Source organism: Myotis yumanensis, unplaced genomic scaffold (genome assembly GCF_028538775.1).
Source record: "Myotis yumanensis isolate MYYU_CA2020_CCGP unplaced genomic scaffold, mMyoYum1.0.hap1 SCAF_13, whole genome shotgun sequence".
Lineage (NCBI taxonomy): Eukaryota > Metazoa > Chordata > Mammalia > Chiroptera > Vespertilionidae > Myotis > Myotis yumanensis.
The window spans coordinates 46,978,486-47,001,024 of record NW_027223764.1 but is presented as its reverse complement, the minus strand read 5'-3'; the positions used below and the strand labels follow the sequence as shown (position 1 = coordinate 47,001,024).

The 22,539-nt window shown below is 44.0% G+C and overlaps 1 protein-coding gene across 1 annotated transcript in view; it reads left to right on the top strand.

Moving 5' to 3' along the window:
• KCNMA1 (potassium calcium-activated channel subfamily M alpha 1) overlaps positions 1–13,212 on the top strand; it is a 672,109-nt gene extending 658,897 nt beyond the window's left edge. The window contains exons 28-30 of the mRNA XM_070433250.1: positions 6,491–6,685; positions 8,851–8,969; positions 10,528–13,212. Coding sequence (XP_070289351.1) covers positions 6,491–6,685; positions 8,851–8,969; positions 10,528–10,777 — 564 coding nt within the window. The 3' untranslated portion in view covers positions 10,778–13,212. The remainder of the gene's footprint in view (positions 1–6,490; positions 6,686–8,850; positions 8,970–10,527) is intronic.
• Positions 13,213–22,539: the final 9,327 nt, after the last annotated feature.

The window sequence follows — 22,539 nt, the reverse complement described above, 5'->3', positions numbered from 1 at the left end:
TAAAAGCCTTGACAGCATTAACTGTGAAACATAAGCTCTGGTAATTATACTGTGAAAAAATAAAAAGAGGAAGATGCTCCGGCGCGTTGCAGACACACGGGCAGACGGGCGTCCACAGAGCGGCTAGATGGCGCTGCGGGCTCAGAGTTCCAGGTTGCAATCAATGGTCCTTCCCCAGCATTTGTTGGTTTCCTCAATGCCCACTTCTTGGTCTACTTAAAAGACCTGAGAATCATCAACATTTAGAGGCCAAGGGGCCACACACATGACGTGGCCCAGCTCTCTGGTATCAGAGAGGAGAACACAGAGGCACGGAGAAGGGGATTCTCTACATTTGGTCGCATTGCTTGTTGGTTGTTCTTTTTATGAACTACCTTTTATTGAGTTTTCATTGTGCATTAGAAGTTACACAAATTATCTCATTTAACATTATCCTATAAGCTGGGTTTGTTTTCTTTCATTTGTGTGTGTGTGTGGTTTGGGTCCTTTTTAAAAAAAAAAAAAATTCGCCCTAACCGGTTTGGCTCAGTGGATAGAGCGTCGGCCTGCAGACTGAAGGGTCCCAGGTTCGATTCCGGTCAAGGGCATGTACCTTGGTTCCGGGCACATCCCCAGTAGGGGGTGTGCAGGAGGCAGCTGATCAATATTTCTCTCTCATCGATGTTTCTAACTCTCTATCCCTCTCCCTTCCTCTCTATAAAAAAAAAAAAATCAATAAAAAATATTTTTTAAAAAAAATTCTTGCCCTAACTGGTTTGGCTCATTGGATAGAGCATCGGCCTGCATACTGAAAGGTCCCAGGTTCGATTCCGGCCAAGGGCATGTACCTTGGTTGCAGGCACATCCCCAGTAGGAGGTGTGCAGGAGGCAGCTGATTGATGCTTCTCTCTCATCGATGTTTCTAACTCTCTATCCTTCTCCCTTCCTTTCTGTAAAAAATCAATAGAATATAGTTTTAAAAAAATCTTTTTATATGGATGAGAAATACAAGGCACAAGAAAAAGAACAAAAAGTTAAGAAAAATTTCCATTGTTATAGTTATTGAATGGCAAAGCAGGGAATTAAAACCGTATTAGAAGAGTTCCACAGTCTGTACATCAAGGGTGCCACGTTGCCTGACCATGGTAGTGGGAAGAAGGACTCCCATGTTCCTTAGACTCCATAGGTCCCCTGATTCCAGGCACTGAGCAGGACCCCAGTTCCTCAGTTTCCATAAGCTCCTGATGTCCATGTGACACAGGATATGCCATAGCAGAGGCCCTTCCCAAAGCATCCCTGGAGACTAGTCTGACTGGGCTGGAGGTTCTGGGTAAGATCCCTCCTAAGGCTCCTAGGACAGGTGTCGTGGACATGGCCATGGTAAGGCCCAGAGAGGACCACCAGTACCAAAGCCTGGGAGGCAAAGCATCGCGCGCGCACACACACACACACACACACACACACACACGCACACAGGTTACAGTCCTCCCTTTAGAATTGTTTTGTCAATTCTAGCATTTCTGTTAACCCAGAAGAGAATTGTGCCTTCTGGGTCAGGCGACCATAGATAGGTTGTTTCAGCTGGCACATCCTCCACATGAATAAAGTCTTAGACAATCAGCATTTGAGGTCCTAGCACCAGGTTCATTGCATGATGCTGAAATAGCCACTTCCTGTGCAAAGACCACTGTATGCTCTGTGAGTGATCACATAAAGTTCTTGTGACTCCCAAGGGGACCAACTAGACATCCTTTTGCAGGGAAAGCACTGTCTCTCCACCAAGTTACTCAAATCACAGAGACCTTGACACATGCTCAGAGCACACCCATATGCGATACTCAAGGTACTTCTCTGTAGATGAGTGCAGAGGCATCACAACAGGAGCCAGAGTGCTCTGCTGCGGAAAGGCACCATTATTCTCTGCCATAGCAGGTGGTGCTGCCCGCAACGCTGCTTCTTGATGCCTGCATGGAGAGGTCAAGGACAGAGATCTGGAACAGACACAGTGCCAGCTCAGAGGGCAGAGAATTGTGTCCAGAGTTGTCTTACAGAGTTGATCAGACACCTATGAAACCTGCAACCCACCCTGAAATTATACTCAGTGATAATTTTGAAAGTGACACACTCTTCTAATAGCACACAATTACAGGCCAAACCAAGACCCAGGGATTAGTAGATGTTCAATAAATGTCAGCGACTGATTGATAAAAAAGATTACATGGTTTCAGTGTAACTGATTTCAGCACAGAAGGGGAAACAAGTCCTAAAGGTCAGACAACCCAATCACCTTTCATGTTGACCTTCTAGACTTATCACTGCAAAGCAGAACTTACAGTGCTATTTGTTTAAACATCATTGACTATTTTTATTAAAAAAGTTACTCATACTCAGTGTGGAAAATTTGGAAAGCAGAGAAACATGTAAAGAAGAAAATTTAAATGAACCAAATTTACCAAACCCCAAAGATAAGCATGGTTAATATTTTGGTATATCTCTTTCCAGATGAGTAGGTACATATGGAATCATCCAGTGTTATATCCAATTTTCATTTGTTTGTTGACTATTTGTATTTCTTTTGGGGAGAGAAAGAAATGCTTATTTATTTATTTTTTGTCCATTAAGAAAAGGATAATTTGTCTTTATGTTGATGAATTATAAGATTTTTAAAATATATTCTGGATACTGGACCCTTATCAGATATATGATTTGCAAATATTTTCTTTTATTCTATAGGTTTTCTTTGAACTTTCTGGATAGTGTCCTTTGATACACAAAATACCTTTAATTTTTATGAACTTCAGTTTATCTTTTTTTTCTTCTCTTTTTTTTTTATTATGTTTCAGGTATAATATCAAAGAATCCATTTTCAAATGAAAGGTGGTAAATATATACTCCTGTGTTTTCTTCTAAGTGTTTTATAGTATTAGCACTTATATTTAGGTCTTTGATCCACTTTGAGTTAATTTTTGCTTATGATGTGAGGTAAGGATCCAACTTTATTCTTCTGCCCCAGTTGTTGTAGCACCATTTGTTTAAGAGGCTATATTCTTTCTCCAGAATGGTCTCGACACCCTTGTTCAAAATCAATTGACCATACCTGTACCAGTTTATTTCTGGGCTCAATTCTACTCCACTGATCTATATGCCTATCTTTATGCCAATACCACACTGTCTTGATTAAGTAACTTTGTAGTGTATTTTAAAATTAGAAAGTGTGAGGCCTCCAACTTTTTTTTTTCATGATTGTTTTGGTTTTGTGGTTGTTTATTATTTCATGTAAATTTTACAATCAGCTTATCCATTTCTGAAAAAAAAAAGTTCTTTCAGATTTTGATAGAGATTACATTGAATAAGTAGCTTGTTTTGAGGAGTATTGCCATCTTAACTAGATTAAGTCCCCCAATTCATGAGCATGGTATATCTTCCCATTTATTTAGATCTTCTTTAATTTCTTTCAGCAATATTTTATAGTTTTCTGAGTACCAGTCTTGTACCTCCTTGGTTAATACTTATTACTAACTGTTATATTATTTGTAATGCTTTCTAAGTAGGACTGTTTTTAAATATATGTATATTTTTATTGATTTTAGAGAGACAGGAAGGGAGGGGGAGAGAGAGAAACTGATGTGAGAGGAAAACATCCATGGCTGCCTCCTGTACACCCCCTTCTGGGAATCAAGACAGGAATGTGGGCATATGCCCTGACCAGGAATGGAACCAGCGACCTTCTGGTGCATGGGGTGATACTCAACAGACTGAGCCACACTGACCAGGGTGCATGCCTGGGTTGCAGGCTTGATCCCAAGATCTTACATAAAATATTGATTAACTTATGTGAAGTAAACTTTCTGATAATCTCAACTTTGACTTGTTAGTATTAGATACTCTCTATCTTTTAAAAAAAATTATTATGATTCCAAAACAATTTTTTTTCTTTTTCTTCTTCCAATATTGACTCGTTTAACCAGTCCAAAGAATGCTTTTCCTTTACATCTGAAATACTGTGGTTCCCTTTTAAAAATACTTACATTGGCTCTTTTTCCCCCTCTCTCTACATCTGAGCCAGGAGAGGTCTCTTTTTCAGTATACAAGATCATGGTGTGCTGTTGTCCACCATGTGTGCTGTTACACTCCCCCATTGGCCTTGCTCTGGAAGGGTGATTACAATGCAAAGGCTCTTTCTAAAGTTCTGTGTCCAGCACTCACCATGTAATGCCGCAGGGCCCAGGAGGGGTCTCCTGCTTCTAATGCGAGGCTATCTGGCAGTGGGGACGAGTATGTGCCTTGGAAAACTTTGGAAATGTTTGTACATGTGCCCTGAGCCACATGGTGGCCTGTCTCCCATTGCTGCAGCCATGTCCTAGGATGCAGTCCCCCCACTCTGACCCTCACTGTGCCACTCTGGGGCCTAAATTGGCTTTTAGAATAGAGTCAGGCTAAGAAGTGCAGATTCAAGGATGAAATGAATGGCCTTGCTTCCCCTACCTACCCCCGCAAAAAAAAAAAAAAAAAGTAAAAGACTTTTAAAAAGGGAATGAGCTGACTGTTCTTGTCATCATAAAGGCCCGAGTCTCTGATATCAGGCCAAAGTATTTATCAGAGCTTCCTGTACACACTTGTCCACTAGTAAGTGCCTCACATGTTTTGGTTATACAGTCCTTACAACCACTCGATTATTACATTTTACAGATCATGAAATGAGGCACAAAAGTGATGAGTAACTTTTTCAGGTCACCCAGTTACTGAGTGGTGAGGTCAGCATTGAACCCATGGCTGGACTCTCCTCCTTTAACCACTTTATGTTATCTGTCTATCCATCCACCTACCCATCTGTTCATCCATCCACCCATCCATCCATCCATCCATTCACCCATCTATCCATCCATCCATCCATCCATCCATCCATCCATCCATTCATCCATCTGTCTATCAACCCATATACTTACCAATCTATCCAGACAGATAACAGATATAGACATGTACCATTATGTACACACACACACACACACACACACACACCCACACACACACCCCAGCATCATTTCCTCCTTTACTCGTCCTTCTTCTGCCTCTGCCCTGCATGGCTGAGCTCTGGTAGAGGATACATTCTCCTCAGGGTCTGACTGGTTCTGAATAACACTCCTAGTTTCCTTTGATCTTGGAATTTTGTATCACGTGGGTAATTTTGTGAATATTTCAATGAGGAAAATGAACTCAGCCCCACTAGCTCTCATCTGAACTCAGAAGCCCTCATAGAATTATTTGCATGTACACTTGGTCTTATGACTGTGATTATTTACTGATGGGAAAAGCCCAGAATGACTAGGCAACTTCCCCTAGATGTAGACTGACCTAGCGATGACCCAGCAGGGTGAGAGCCTGTCCTTACCTGGTTTGTTCCCCACTACGTGTAGCCTGGTAAACTGTTTAACTGTCTTTCCTAACCTGCTCCCGAAGGCCCGTACATCCTTAAAAGCCACCGGCAATATTTGGTTGGATGTTATTTAGCCTGTTTGTTTTCTTCTTACAGGGGAGGATAGAGTGCAGACCCTTAACTGAGGTTTTATTTCTAATTAGGCTGGGGGACAATTGTCTTCTTTTGAGCTTTTATTTGACATCCTTCTAATTTTTAAAAAATCCCATTGTTTTATTCTTGACAGACCTGTTATGTGTCAGATGTGAGACAAATGTACACGTAGAAGAAGCTTCTCTAATCAGCTGTATTTGCCTCAGACTCCTGTGGTTATGTAAAAATCAAAAGTGCACACACCAGGACACACACCTCACCATAAACTTCTCTAGCATATTTAATTGATTTCTGGGTTAGACTGTAACAAAGCGTGTGATTTGTTGAGCATGTGGCCTTAATGATGCCCTTGGTATCTCCTTCCAACACAGAAATTGTTTTGTGTGGGTTTTTTGTTTGTTTGTTTGGTATTTTTTAGAGAAAAAGAGAAACATTGAATGCTGTTCCATTGTTCCGCCCATTCATGCATTCATTGGTTGCTTCTTGTGTGTGCCCTGACTGGTGATTGATCCCCTATCATTGGCATATTGGGACAATGATGCTCTAACCAACTGAGCTACCCATTATGGAAGTTTTGCCATTGTTGGGGGAGGCAGCTTCTAGGCACATGGGCAACAGGCCTCAGGGGCAGCCCTGCTTGGGTTAGCAACCTGGTCCAGGTGCATTTCGTTACACAGGTAAGCAGTATGTACAGCCCCGGCAACACCAATGATGGGAAACACCAATCATTTCGACTTTAGCCCTTTAATAAAAATCCTCTGAATTGGTTTTTAAGTCAGGCTCTCTTGGCAGAACCAAGTAGGAGAGAAAATAATGGAATAATTGGAGGCTGCTGTCTTTTCACTTCCCACATAAAATTATTTGACGAGACAGGCCAGAACTTTAAACAGGAATGCCAAGAAAAGTTGTAATTTGGATGCCAGTTGTCATGGCTTTGGGGTGTGTGCTTAAAGGACTTCCCCCGCCTCTCTCTGTCTCTTGCAGACATACTTCAATGACAACATCCTTACCCTGATCCGGACCCTGGTGACAGGAGGAGCCACGCCGGAGCTCGAGGCTCTGATTGCGGAGGAGAATGCGCTTCGAGGGGGCTACAGCACCCCCCAGACGCTGGCCAACAGGGACCGCTGCCGCGTGGCCCAGCTAGCGCTGCTGGACGGGCCCTTTGCGGACTTGGGGGTGAGTGCACCGTGCAGAGTCGCTTCAGCCTGCTGTCTGCTAGCAGCTTGGTCTGAATGAACTGGTTGCCGGACAGTGGCAAGCTGCGCATCTGTTTTTTCTACCTTCTAGAGCAGTGGTTCTCAACCTTCCTAATGCCGAGACCCTTTAATACAGTTCCTCATGTTGTGGTGATCCCCAACCATAAAATTATTTTCGTTGCTACTTCATAACTGTAATTTTGCTACTGTTATGAATCGTAATGTAAATATCTGATATGCAGGATGTATTTTCATTGTTACAAATTGAACATAATTAAAGCATAGTGATGAATCACAAAAACAATATGTAATTATATATGTGTTTTCCGATGGTCTTAGGCGACCCCTGTGAAAGGGTCATTCGACCCCCAAAGGGGTCGCGACCCACAGGTTGAGAACTGCTGTCCTACAGTAAATAGGAAGTAATGTTTACAGTTTACTGTATATCAGGACTTGTGCTTTACATGTAATCATTCATTTTGACTCTCATGGCAGCCCTTAGATGTAGGTTCTATTATCAGACACTCTAAGGAAACTGAGGCTCGGAGAGACGGAAGACTGGCCCTATCAGGAATTTGCATCAGGAACCCTGGCTTCAGAGCCTGTGGCTTACTCATTCCCCTGAGGTATCTCCTACCAAGAGAGAGAAGACAGCAGGTGATGCCAACATGCAGTCAATTAACCCAGAGGCCGACCACCACTGTGCTCTATCCCCGTAACCAAGCCCAACTGTACATGAATAGCCCGTGAGGAGCTTTTACAAACTACTCCTGGCCATGCCGAGCCACCAGGTTGCTGAGGTTTGGTGTCTGCATAGGGCCCAGGCACTGGTGGATTTCAAAACCCCACCACTAATGATGTGCATCCACTACTACCTGCCAAACAAATAGCATCTCCTGTGGACCTTTTAATGTCTCTAATTCCAGATGCAGGTTTTCTAATATCTGAGGCTGGACTCAGCCACTCTCCTCCACTCCCTCCCTGCTGCAGAGGGACCAGTGCCAGCCCTCGGGGGGAAGTATGCGGTCTCGACTCTTATTCCCAGCCCTACTCCAGGGTTGCGTTCAAGGGGTGGAGCCACAAGACCTGAGAGCCAATAAACCCACTGCACAAACAATAGTACCGCTCAAGGAAAGGGTCACTTTCTCCGTTTCTTCTGAAACCCTGATACCGACTTGCACCGTATAGTAGTTTGCTTATGGGGAGGGACCTATTAGACTGGGCATTTTTGAAAGGCGGCTTCCACAGTTAGTGGCTCTTTTAACTATCACCTACTTACTGATATTTTAAAAGGACCAAGACTTTAAATAATGGTAAAATCGGGCTCTGTGTGTGTTCTCTGATATGCCTACATGGAAACCCCAATGACAGGGAGGACAATGGCAGTCACTTTATCGCCAGGGAAGTCATTCTTCAGTGCCCTTCCTATAATGATAACACCAACCTGAAGCCACCTGGCTGCCCAAAGCCAGCCTTGCCAAGTGAACGAATATGCTTTAACATTCCACATGCGGCTCCAGACCCCGGGAAGGTGGTTGTGAACTGATTAGGACTGTGAATGCCGGTTATTCAGCCCACAGACCGCCAGCTCCTGGGGAAACATTTTCCCTTCCACTCTTGCCATCTCTGAGGTCTGTAAATTGTGCTTTTCACACAGTCCTTACCTGGAAGAGTCTGTCACCATAGTACCTGGTGGGGTCTTTTCTTCTTGCAGCGATTTTAATTATCACTCAAGTGGCTTTGACAACACGGTCAGATCACAGTGATTGCAGCCACGCTGTGGCTAAACATAATCACCAACTTGCCCAGCTGGTTTCTTCTCCCCAGCTAACGTGCATCTGCAACCCTCAAGCTTCACACCCTCCAAGTGAGGGAGAGGCTCCTTCTCCTCAGAGCTCTCGCTGCTACAGTGGAAAGCTCGAGAGAACCGAGGGAAAACCTCCTTATGATCAGCATCCAAAAAAATCACTGATTTGGGGTGTAGGCTGTTAACCACGTTGCCTTTTACAGCCACAGTCCCTTGGCACAGACCCTCCAACTCAGGAGACACCAAAACAAGCATTCCTGAAAAGGCCCGTTCCCCCTGGACCTCTACGTGCAAGCCAATCAAAATGATGCTTCTCTCCGTTGTCTGTTGTCTCCCAGGATGGCGGTTGTTATGGTGATCTGTTCTGCAAAGCTCTGAAAACGTATAATATGCTTTGTTTTGGAATTTACCGGCTGAGAGATGCTCACCTCAGCACCCCCAGCCAGTGCACGAAGAGGTAAGTCTACTTCTACTCTGCTCTCCCACCGAAATGCAGAGACATAAATGAGCCTCCTGCACCCTGAGGAAGGCAGAGGCCTGTGTACATGCTCTCAGCAAGCAAATCACTCTGCTCACATGCGACCCAGCACTGAGTTTGGAGGTTACGGAAAGCTTTTTTCTTTAATTACTAATAGCAGGTGTGAAGACATTGTGGGAAGAATTCAGGTTTTATAGGATAGTTCTACCACCTAATTGCAAACATTTGAATAAGAGTGTCTCCTCCAAACTCCAGCCACTGGAATAATTCTATTGTACCTAATGTAGAGATATTTCATACTGCTAGTATTTAAGGTAAATGATTCCTTCGTCATCTCTTAGACGCTTACATTTTTACTTAGTATATTTTTAATTGACTCACTCATTTCCTTTTATATATTTACTTTAACAAAATTATATACTTATCACCAGAAGCAGAAAAATGTATGCGAGTTATATTTTTCTAATATGCATTAAGATAAATTCGTAGCAGCCCCATATTAAAAGGACATCCTAGAATGACCAAAATCAGGGTGTGTACCTATACTCCAGGTAACAGTGCTATAGAGTTGAGTATTTCTCAGCCTTGCTTGCATATTAGAATCACTGGAGGTGCCTTTAAAAACAATACTCAGATTAGCCTGACTTAACCTGTCCGGACTGAAAATAACATTGTTTAATGCCCAGGGATTGCTGTGGATAGCCAGGCTTGAGAATGATTGCTGTAGCCAGTGGGTTCTCAAAGTTCAGTGAGCATGAGACTTACCTGCAAAGCTCGCTAATCCACAAATTGCTGGACCCCATGCCCAGAGTGTCTGATTCAGTAGGTTTGGGGTGCGGTTGCTTAAGAAGTGGCATTTTTAAGTTCCCAGGTAATGCAGATACCTCTGGCCTGAGGACCACACTTTGTGATCCACGGCTGTCAATGAAACAGTGATTATTTTTTTAAAGTCATGTCTGGTGTGAAGAAGAGAAAGCCTGATCACACCAAGGATCGAAGTAAAAGCAGGACTGACTCATGGGCGAGGAGGTGTTTTATGTTCTTCCTTTAGCCAAATCCCAACCAAAGTAGCTTTTTAAAAGGTGAAGAATGAGGAAGGACTAAGGAGATGCTACATTATGGTAAGCAAAGATCCTGTGATGTGTGCCTAGGCCTGTCAGAACATTCTAGAATGAAAGACACAGTGCAGTCCATGCAACCACCTGCATGCACTTGGGCTACTCAGGATGGGAAGTAAACCTGACATTGTTGACAGGGGCCCTTAGATCACAGGCAGCACAGTTTGGTTTTTCCATTACCAGCATTGATTCAGCTTCTTGGGATGTCAGGACTCATGGCTGATCTCCTCTGTTGAGCTAAATAGAGGAAGATTTAGTTCAATTTGGAAGATAACGTTTAAAGCTTTGGACCAACCATCAGTCCACCTTCCAGATGGTCCGGTAGAGCTGAGGAACCAGGCAGTTCTGTTTGATGCAGAGTCAGGTGAAATCTCTGCCCAGTCCTCCTCACCCGTGACCTCTCTGTTCTCCCCGGCCAGGTATGTCATCACCAACCCCCCGTACGAGTTTGAGCTCGTGCCGACGGACCTGATCTTCTGCTTAATGCAGTTTGACCACAACGCCGGCCAGTCCCGGGCCAGCCTCTCCCATTCCTCCCACTCGTCCCAATCCTCCAGCAAGAAGAGCTCCTCCGTTCACTCCATCCCGTCCACAGCAAACCGACCGAACCGGCCCAAGTCCCGGGAGTCCCGAGACAAACAGAAGTACGTGCAGGAAGAGCGGCTCTGATATGTGTATCCACTGCCACCGTGTGTGAAACTGTATCTGCCACTCATTTCCCCAGTGGGTGTTTCCAACAGTAACTCTCCCCGTTTCCGCCTGTAGTCCCCCCCTTTTTTTTTACACATATTTGCATATGTATGATAGTGTGCATGTGGTTGTCATTTTTATTTCACCACCATAAAACCCTTGAGCACAACAGCAACAAAGCAGAAGGACCAAAAGTTATTTACGATAATAGGGGGACAATGACCCAAAGGCATGCTCCAGACCTGCATAGCTCACTGCGGGAACGAGGTCGCAGATAAGCGCAGCGCTGGCGATCCCTGTCACTTAGGCAAAGCAAGTGAACTAGTTAGTGAAGTCGATGTAGAAGAAAGGTTCGTTCTGATTTAATCGGGATTATCAGGGTGCTTTGGGTTTTGATTTTGTTCTTGTTTTCCTTCCTTCCTTTCTTTCTTATATATACACAGTCATATATACACACATGTTTATTTGAAACAAGCAACCGAAAAGGAACAAAAACATAGAGAATGTTTCCACTCTCTGGACCGAAGGATCACGATGCTTTTGAAAAGCGTTCCCCATTTGCGTACAAGATGGTTAAGTCTCTGCTTGTTGCAAGAGCACATCTGAGGTTTTTTAGCTACTAACCCAGGGCTTCAGTCCCAGAGCTGGCTTCCTTGGGGAGTTCAGATGAACATTTCTACCCTCACAGTGGAGGAAAGAATCGTATTCCATTTGTGGATCTATCAAATTCTAGTCATTTAATTTAAGTGCAAAGAGGTTTGATTGCATATTAAATTGTTATTCTGTCTCCTTACGCTGCCATATGAATAGCTATTTTTTTTCCTTTCACTTTTGACATTTGGGATGAAAAGCCATATGTATCATAAATATCAGATGTAAGTCATTAAAAACTGCCTTCCTGGGACTTTTACATCTTTTAAAAGGTGAATTACTTACCTTATGTACAGAATAAATAATGCTCCGGAAAGAGCAAGTATTTTTCCACACATTCTCAGGGGACCTTTTTACTCCCCTCTGTTTGATTAGCTAGGGCCCCCATGCCTGGTAGGAGCGAGGGCTGGGGCCATGGTGCCGAGAGAGGAAGATAAAGCCAGCAGCAGATCATTGTTTCTTAGGAGCCAACATGCTAAATAAATCAGAATGTAGGAGGATCAAGCCACAGTTGACTCAACAGAGACAAAAGCCAGCTACCACCTTAAACTGTTGGTACAGCTGCTTGACGCTGGCTGTCCCACAGCTGAAAGCTGGTGGGAAAAATTCCTCCTCATCAATTTCTTAATCGTAGCCAATTCACATAGGCCGGCGAAGGGCAGTCATAGACAACTGCTCCTTGTCATTTTGAGCTGGGGAGGAGGAGGAGAGTACAACAGTGAGCCAAACACATTTTGGTATAATTATTTTTTTCTTTTGTTTTCTTTCTTTCTTTTTGTCAGTTAGTAAGCATGAGAGGAAAGGTAGAAAAATACCCTCTTTTCAGTATACAGTTGTCAGATGTTTTATGCATGCAAATCACGCTTTAGGCAGTGCAGTAGTTGTCAAAAACCGGCCCACTCCACCTTAACCGAAGTCTTATACAGATGGGCTAGCCCTGGGCTGGTAGATACATATTTAAAATGTTTACTTTAAAAAAAAATCCCATCCAACAGAATAGGGGTGGAGGGGAGGAGGAAAATGTCACAGCTGTACCATCTCTGCAAAGGTGTTTTTATGGTGAATGGTTTGGGTTTAGATTTTGGATGCCCTGTTCCCCCAAGCATGGTAGTTTTGGAGATTTGCTTGCTGTGTGAATTGACAAGCACTTTTACTGACAAAATGGTGAGGCTCAGTCAGAACCTCTATCCCCACACCGAAGGCAGGGCCGTGCAGTATCCAAACCAGTGAAGGGGTGGGGCATAATTGCATACATGTATATTAAAAGGCCCTATGAGTGGAAGGTTTTTTTTCCAAATTATTTTTGTCCCTAGATATTGATTTATATATTATGTATAACTACCTATCTTTTTATATATAACTATATAAATATTTCTCTCTATATACACATATATACGCATATGTATATATATATGTATACACACACACACACACACACACACACACATATGATCTAGTTTGGGATCATGAAGATCTCTTCGTGCCTTCTTTGCAAAGGAGGTTATAAAGTTATGCCCTCAGAACATTTATAACTATAAGAATGTGCCAGTTAAAGTGCTCAACAGGAAATATGACAGTTTAAAAGCATTGTAAAACTCACATAGCTTACTTCTCTCTCTAAAGTGCAACAAGGATGAATAGAATGGGCCAAGGTATGACAATTAATGGTTCTGCATGACCTAGCCACTGCTGGGGGTTTTCTTCTATACCGTTGTCCTTGTGAAAACTTTTGTGAAATTAAAAAAAAAAGGAGTTATAAATTTTATTCTGTTATTGGTTTATTTTTATTTATATTGTTCTGTTTGTGGTTTTATTTCTTTTGTTTTGCTTCCCCCCCCCCCCTCCCATTTCCCCTCCTTCCCCCTCCCTCCTCCTCTTCCTCCCTCCACTTTCTAAATTGCTCAGCGCAATGAGGCTGTGCTGCTGCTACTGCTAGACCCTTTAGAGTTTGTTTTGGTGTTCTTGGGTTTGGGGTTGGGTAATTTGGGGGGAACTTCTCTCCATCTGGCTTGCCTTTAAATCTGCACGTGGCCTCCCTGCCCACCTTGGTACTTTGCTCCAAGTTCAAAAGCATTTTCCCATCAAGAAACCCAGCTTCCTCCACTCCTCTCCACGCCCCCCCCATTACCACCACCCCAACCCAGCCCCCCCATCAGTCTGTCCACATCTCTGTGTTTATCTTGGCAAGACCTACTAAATCGAGTGATGATGCCAGGTGATAAACTTTTCTGGAAAACATCTGCAGTGCTCCATTTGGCAAACCTGCTTCTCGGGTAATATTTCATCCTCCTTCCGATTGAAACCAGGAGGGTTATTGATGGCAAAAGCATTGGTCTTTTTTATGTTTGATCAGTGTGACCCCAAAATTAAAACTGTTCACCTGTATATAGCAACTCAGTAGCTCACCCCCAGTTATCTGGGGGCTAACGATTCCGTTATTACCTAGGTCTCTCCTGCCACCTGCCTTTCAGACATTTGTTAATTTCCAACCAGAGATTGGGCAGATAGAGAGAAGTAGATCTAAAATGCCTTTTATATGCAATCTGTTAGCAGCCCTGATGAGATGATATTGTGACGGGAATGGAGTGGAACCAGACTGTGACGTGAGATGACATTGGGGGTTTTTCCTGGACTTGGGCACACAATTGAGAGTTGACTATACTTGGGTAATGAATATATTCAGTGATGAAAAAGGTATTATTATTATTCCTTCTATTTTATTAGCCAAAACGGCCATACTATACTTCCCTCCATAGGACAAAGAGTCTCTTCCATTGTTTTCTGTGTGACCCCAAACTTCCATTCCTCCTTCAGATTCTCTTAGGGAGGAGGCATACAAGTTTGATGTCTCTCCTTTCCCCCCCCTCCCCCCCAAAAAAGAATCCAGTAAGTAAGGGTAATAAGTGAAACAGTTATTTGAATAGAACATACGTGCATTTAAACAGAGCAACAGGTAGAAGGTCAATTATCTGCTCCATTCTAGAAGGGAAGCAATTTGTAAGCCATTCAGGCCAATTTGCTTTAGGTTTCCAAAGAGGTAAACCTTAAAAGTAAGTGAGTGGGTAGACCAGGAGGCCTCCACCACCTCAAAACTCGGATGATAATGAAATCATCAGCATCCCTAATGGTTGCTACTCGGGGTCCTTCCTGAAGCCAGTTCAAATGGCTAAAGAGAAAGCTGGACCCTGTATGTATATTTAGATTTATACTGCAGCCCAAAAAAGTCTCAAAGTCTATTATAAATCCTAAAGATTGTGCCCCAGAACTTAACTCACAATAGGTGCTCATTACATTCTTTGAAATACACTGACCTTAGACATTTTTCTATCTTTCATTATTTTATAAACCATCTCTACCCCATTGGCTTATCTTTAAAAACACAGCAGATGCCCATAGGTGCCCTCAGGATGCTGCTGTGCTGTTGGCACTTTCTCGGGCTGGGTACCCAGTGCCTGAGAAAGGGGAACAGTCCTGCGAGCTCAGTGAGTGGAGATGGACTGTGTCCTCTGCCAGCGTAGCCAAGCTCCCAGGTGACCAGGAAAACCTTTTGCCTGGCTCTTCTTCAGCATGGGAAAAGCCTAAAGGTGTCTGCATCCCAATAGAGACAATTAAATCAACCTGCCCGGTTCCTATAGCAACAGGCTCCTGGAGGAGAAAGAGCAGAGCACAGAAACTCAGGGCCTGTGGAAGTCCAGACGGTAAAATCAATGTCTCAGCCAGCTCCTTGCCGCCCATCCTGCTTTGTCAAAACATGATAAAGAAGTAGCTGTGGGCACCTGTCACTAACCTGGTTGCCTGTCTCCCACCAGGAGGCTGCACATTCATTCCTTGGGGAAGTGAGAGGGATTATCTCAGCCACCTGCCACCTGAAAGGGAAGAGTGTCCTCGGGTGTTGAGGGCCAGGAGGGGGCAGTTTGCTCTGCCCAGCCCATGGCAGCATTAGATTTTCAGGAAGAGGAGGCAAATGCAGTCCTAGTGGACAATTGCAGAGAAGTGAGATCGTTTTCATAAACAAACTGCTCTGGTGCTGGTACAAAATGACTTTCATTTCTACAAAATAGCCACACTCTGCCCTTGGAGAGGAAAGGAGACTGTGTGTGGGTGGAGTCCCCGGGGAGCCTGGGGGTCTGTAGGACAGAGGGTGAATGCCAGACCGCCCCTCAGAAACGGGCGATGTGAAACCACACAGCGTCACCTTCGAAGGCTGCACTCCTTGTTAGCTCTCACTGTCCTCAACTGCTATGTCTATCCAAATGGAATCTTTTTTCTTTCAATCCCTTTCTCTCTAAGCCTCAGCTTGTGACACGGCGAGAAGAGGGGCAATTATTCCAAATGCCTCCCCTGTATCATAGTCTCCCCTTTAATGCATTCTCCTCTGGGGAGTAGTTATGTGAAAAGGCTAAATCCCACAGCGCTGACAACCCACGGAGCCAGCAAAGAGACTCAATTTTCACGGTGCAGCCTGTCTCTCTGCTTCTGGGTCCCCCGCAGTAATGTCAGCCCAGATCAAGGGGGGCCTTCTCCACCGTGGCCTAATATTCTGGTGGCTGGAGGAAATGCTGACTCTTATGCTGGACCCTTCCGTGTCAGTGATGAAAGTAGCAGGGGAAGATGGAGATGATTTGCAGGTGAGGTGGGGTGCCTGTGGAGGGAAAGCCAATATTTCAAAGAGGCAGGTACCAGAGGAGGGTAGGAGCCCTGACCTCCCCAGACAGGTCACCCCTGCTCCTCACCTTCCACATGAAGATACCCAACCAAACCCTCCTCTGCTGTCTCTATTGCCGCAATCCTCATTCTTCAGGCCATACCCCCACTCCCCCAACTTATATACCTCAGTTCTCCACTCCCAGCTCATTTGCAGTCATACTGAAGGATATTTCCCATCTTTATGCAGCCGAGATGTAGATGCTGTTGGTATCTTTGTGTGAAAGATGCAGAATCTGAGGGATAGATTTAGTCATTGTCCCCTAACTAGGAAGCGGCAGAGTGGAATGTAAAACTTAAGTCTATCAATTGTGCTCCTATGGTATAATGCCTTGCTAATGTTACTAATAATTGCTAATAGTCTTAACAGCTCACATTGACTTACCTTGTATCTGGACTTGTAGTGAGTGATTCATGGGCCCCAACCCCTTTTATCCAAGCCACAAGAGTAGGACAATCCTATAGTAGGCCCCATTTCACAGAAGAGAAACTAAAGCTAAGATACATTTTCTAATAACTTGCTCAGAGCCATGCAACTAGGATGTGAGAGAGCCAGGTCCACCTGAGCTTAACCTACCGCCCCATGCCATCTCCTTGGCCTACACCGCAGTGCTTGTCCATGCCGATGCATCATGGCATGGCTGGTCTGGAGAGGGGGCATCTGCCAATGGCAGTGCAGCTCTTTTACCAGCATCTCTCTGCAGTTGCTTCCAGGTTTCATCTTGTTCTACTAGGCCACTTGCCACAGACTGTGCAATGCCACTCCCGTCCTAACTCCAGCAGGTCACCTGTGTACTCCCAGTGAGGACGCCAGCACTCATCCTCAGAAAGCTGATTAACAAGGGGGGCTGTTCTTCTCTGGCAGCGAGGAGGCCCTCTCAGTCAGACCTACTGCCCTTCTCATCTTAGGGATGAAATAAAGTTCCCAGAAATCTCTCTGGCATGTGGGCCGAGGCAAGGACAGGAGATACACTCGGGGATTTGAATTTATCCTAGACCCCTACTTCAGCACGCTTTTGAATTTCTCCCCTGAACACCCTTCCTTGTGGCCAATTTTGTAGCCACCCATTGCCACAGCTTCTTTTGGGGAAGGCAAGATTCACTAAACCAGGGTGTCGTTGTCATACTTGAAACTCTCTCCATTGAAGCAGAAAGGCTGGTGATCAAGCCAGTGTGGCCCTGAGCCCTTTGGGAGAAGCTGCTCATGCAATGCCCCCGCCCCAGACAGTCCAGTGCAATGCTCAGAGCATGCACATGTTTCCACTTCCTCTACATCCTAGCTCACCAAGTTTCCACCCAAATTGAAAAGCCTGTGTCTCAGGCACAAGGAGACCTCAGCTTCCCTCCCAGGAGGGCGTTAACACAACTCCTTGTGTCAAAGCCGAATGGTCGAAACACAGGGGCTACTCTGCTGAGAATGTTCCTAGAGCAAGAAATTTAAAAGGAAGGAGGAAGCAGATTACATGAAGGAAATAATTCTCTCTTACAGGCAGCAGAAGGAAATTGATATTCTCGCTGCCGTGAAAGGTCAAAATGCCAACTTTGAATTGAACTGTAAAGACTAAATTCTGAACAATTATTGTCGGCAGCAGCTGTAAAAATTTCAGCAAATTGCAGCTGTCTTAGGTCTTTCACCCAAAAGACCTACTCGTTTTCTCGTGCAGAGTTCACTCTCCCTTCCAACCTGGCATGAGCAACCTAGCACTAAATCCCTTTGCCAAACTAGTCCACATGGTGGCCAGGCCAACACCAAGGGAGGGCCAGGCAGACGGCGTTTCTAACATCATCTTTACACATAAACCGCTGGAAAAAGTCATAGTTTGAAATTGTTTCAGCGGCCTGGCAATGCTTTTAAAACATGATAACCATCACACTTTACTCCTCTCTGAAAGGTTAGTTTAATCGTAGATCACAAAAAATTGGTTTCCACAAATGCATAATGGTTCATCTATGTCACACTTGAACTAAATGGTTTTTTAAATGGAGCTGAAATTATTTTGATGTGTACACAGTCCCGGGTTTCTATACAACCTTTTTTAACCAGCCCATCAGGAACCTTGCCTCGAAAGCCTCATTAATAATTCAGATGTGCTGATGACTTTAAAAGATCTATGGAATTGAAGCTCAGGAAGAAAGAAAAAAAAAAAAACCTCCGCTTGACAAAAAGATAAATGAATGTAGAAAGAAGCTGTAGGAGTCTGGCAAGCTGTAGATCATCTCAGAACAGATTGTAACTTTATCATTCTGTCAGGGGGAATAATTTAAAGCACTTAATCAGTTAGCTTCGCTGTGAGGATGTAGCATTATGAATTCCTATCGTCCAATCTGTTCAAATCAAAGTGAACTTAATTATAATAGGTGAGAGAGCCAGAGCAGGAGAGAGGGGGGTCAGGGAGAAGGATCCACAAGGCAGGAAGTTTTCTGGGGGGTAAATCGAGCTGCTGAACAAAGGACAGTGAGTAAGCTTTCACCAAAGTACCCCCCACTTCCAGCCGTCGTGTTGACATTGAGGGCTTGGGGTACTTGACAGTGCGAGACAAAGTATAGACCAAGGAGAAACAAGCCAAGTGGCCATCAGCTAACCATAGATGCTGGACACACATGCACTCGCACACACACACACACATACCCCTCTGTCATGCCAGGTGAGCAATTTTTGTTAACATGTCAGCTTAGGACCACCAACAAGGCAGCAATGAATTGCTCTGATAGGCAGAAAAGGCGGCCAGAGAGGTTACTGTCTCTACAGCAGTGGGTGTGCTGAAGCTTCTCCCTTTTTCTTTTCTTATCCTAAGCCACTAAAAGGAGGCATATGATTCCCAAGTTAGACTGTCCTATTTGCCCAGTCCCTTCGTACCTATACACATGGCCTCTTTTTCCAGAAAATTTCAATCCTAGAAATAGGCGGGGTGAGGGCTGAGTCTTGGAAACTAGCATTGGATTGCTAAGAGGATGCCAGGCCACTGCGTCTCAGGCTGTGCCCTAACGCGCCGACTCAGCATTCTTCCTCCGCCATCTCTGCATCCAGGGTGGCAATGACATGCCAAGTCTTCCTTGAGCCCCCTTGTCAACAGCTTGGGTTATTATAGTCAGTTCAGACAGTGCCACTAGGAATTCTTTTCATAACTTTATACCAACACCGAGTTTTCTTTCTTGAAATTTCAAAATCCTCTGAAAACATTGGTGGCTATTCTACTTTTTAATCTCATTGGCCAGCAAAATCTGCGGGTTTAATTTAAGACCCTCAAAACTGGCTTGCAAACAAAATAGAAGAATGGAACAGTTGACATACAACTTGAAGTATGCGTTTTACAAGCAAAGCTAAGTGCAGGCTGGGAGACCGAGACCCTGTGTGAGATTCTACATCACTCACTCTGCGGCAGAGACAGTACCCCTTACGTTCCACTCAGATCGATGGACGCCCAAATCTCTCCTCTGGTACAATGACTATACCCAGTATTTGATATATTTAGCATCTTCTTCCCACCAAAGCTTTTCCGGCCACTAAAGGAACCCCAGAGAACATGACCAGCATTTGTTTTCCAACCCTTCTGTATTCTCTGAGGTCCCCCCTGGTGCCTCAAGTCCTCATGGCCCCTTGGTCATCACTTGTTATGGCAACAGAGGTATGTTTCAGGTTCTAGGGTTCTCCCTACATTGCACTGTCTCTCTTAGCAATGACTTCATTGTCAGCTTCTATCTATTGCCTTTTTGCATTTTTCTATGAACTTTCCAAAAGCTTTACCCTAGAACTAATTAAGCTTCTCATTTCTCCTTCTTGTTCTCTATCCATTTTGCCCTTTAGCAGAAAAGAAATGGTTTACAGATGAACCGGATAATGCCTATCCCAGAAACATTCAAATCAAGCCCATGAGTACCCACATGGCTAACCAGATCAACCAATATAAATCCACAAGCAGCTTGATTCCACCAATCAGAGAAGTTGAAGATGAATGTTGACTCCCAGGAGACCAGAACTATTTTTTTAAAGCCTGACAAACTTCATAAATGGTGATGTGACTTTTCTTCCTCTTACACACTGAATCACTGGTGGAAACCTTAGGATAAGTGAGATTTGCAAGAAAGATAAAGTAGACAGATCTTTCTCTTTGTTTGCCTTGAATATTGCTTCCATGTATTTTGGAGAAGAAAATGATTTCATTTATAAATGAATATACTAAAATAGTCATGTATAGCCTCTAGCATTTTAAATTATTTTTATTTATTAGAAAGAAAATATATTTTTTTTCTTTTTTTTTCATTGTCAAATATCTTCCCTAGATCTATACAATGCAAAATCAAAATGAATATGTGGCCAGACTCCTTAATGCGTATTTCTCTTCTTTCTCTCTTTTTCTTTGGGGAGAATGATGGTCACCACCACAATTAATTATAACAAAAGGAAATGGATTATTTCAAAAAAAACTTTTAATGGTTCAATGATGTAAACATGTATTTTAGTAAATTCAAAAAAAGGAGACGAAAGGGGGCAGGATGGGTGTGTATTTTGGCTGCTCTGACACCAGCTCTTAATAAATGGAGACATTTATTTTCACAGTTGAAAGTCATATTTTTATAGTTTTAGTTTTCATTCTGTATTTCTTATCCCTCCATTCATTTACTTAAAGGGAAGACCTCGCAGCTTTTCTACAATTGCCAGGTCAGGTTCAGCCAGCCACTGACAGCACCCGGAGAGGGGTGAGCACGCTGGGATGTGGACACTGAGGGCCAGATGCACAGGAGACGTGGTTCTGCCTATTGTCCTAGTGGTGGGGACTCCTCAGCTGTTATGCTTCTCACTTCATAGCTCTGAACCACCCTCGAAAGTGAGTTCAACCATGAAAGGGTCTGGGGGTCTTTCCCCATTCCCCATGTCTCAGAGATTTTACCCTGAAAGTTTGTAAACACTAATGAATCCTTTTGTGTAACAATAGGATGTGATACTACATTCATTCTTTTCACTGAATTTTGTTTTAAAGCCAGATATTTTCTATAATCAAGGAGATGACTTTTGCCAGATTTTAGCTCCTCGGGCTTTCTTTCAGTCGCTGGGACAAAACCCACAAACTTGCTACAGCAATGTAAAAATGAATAACAAAAGGAAAGCAACAAATGCACTTAAAACAGACTGTTAGGAAAGGCCTTTGAAATTTACCAGCAATGAAATCAATTGTATCAGCCACTTCAAACTGTGGTCAAAATTCGTTCTAGCCACCAGACACAGTTCCCATGTCTCAGAGCCCTGCTGTGGCTTGCATGCCAGTGTACAGTGGTCCCGGCAGCTGTTGTATTTCAAACGATTGAGCAAGTCTTTTAACTACAGGATTATCCATTTTTTATACAGTCAGCAGAGTCTCTGGAGAAACATGGATGTGACAGTAATTTTTATTTCCTTAAAAATGTAAACTGTGGACACTTGAAGAAACCAAACTTACCAAAATATCCCCCAAAGCCCCATAATATCTATTCCATTAATTCTTCAGGCCATGACCCTGTGGTACCTAGTACGTTAGTGCAAATCCGATCAGAGGCAAGCCATGCAATCACCATGGAAACATATGCCCACTAAGTCCTCCAATTACACCGTAGGCAAAATGAGCTTCCGCCTCTGTCCACTCCCTGCGGAGCCAACGTCCTCGTGCTTGTCGGCGCCGTCCTGAAGTGACTTGTCAGACTGTGTCGTCACATTCTGTAGCATTAGCTCTATAAAAGTATTGTGAATATAATGTATGTCCAATTGGGTTGTTTAAAAACTACTTATAACCAATCGCTAGCCTCCTCAGCAGACTACAATGACGTCAGCAGTCTCTATTCAGGCTTCTAGGCATCTCCTGGTTTCCACTGTGGGCGGGTCTCTGGCTGGGATTTGACAGCTTCCCTGGGAGCCGGGCCTACTTTTACATATGATTTTGCATTGGGCTCTCCTTAGCACATGCACACCAAGCCACGCTCTTCTTTCCTTCATGAACCCCGGTGGACTCTTCCCCACTCGTGTTCCTGACAATCATTTCTGAATTTGTCCTGTTTGGTCTCCTTCCAGGGGGCGATGGTGGCCACCTCAATGACCTTAGAGGAACTTAGGCCACCGAGTCCCCTGCCCGCTGCCCTCTCCTCCTCCTCTGGCCACACCAGTCAGTCTGAAAGCAGTAAACTCCCTGCCCATCATTGCTGGAGAATGGAATCTGAATTTGTTTTTTCTTTTTTAGTAAAAAGCTAAGATGGTTTTCTACAGCAAAGGGTACCCCCCCTCCCCCAAACACTAATTATTGGGAATCCATTTTCTTCTAAGGTGGAGCAGGAAGCTCATGCTGTTTGCCTTTGTAATAATGAATTGGCCGGAAAATAAAAGCAGGCGTGTGTTTAAGAAAGTGTGCAAAATGATTGGT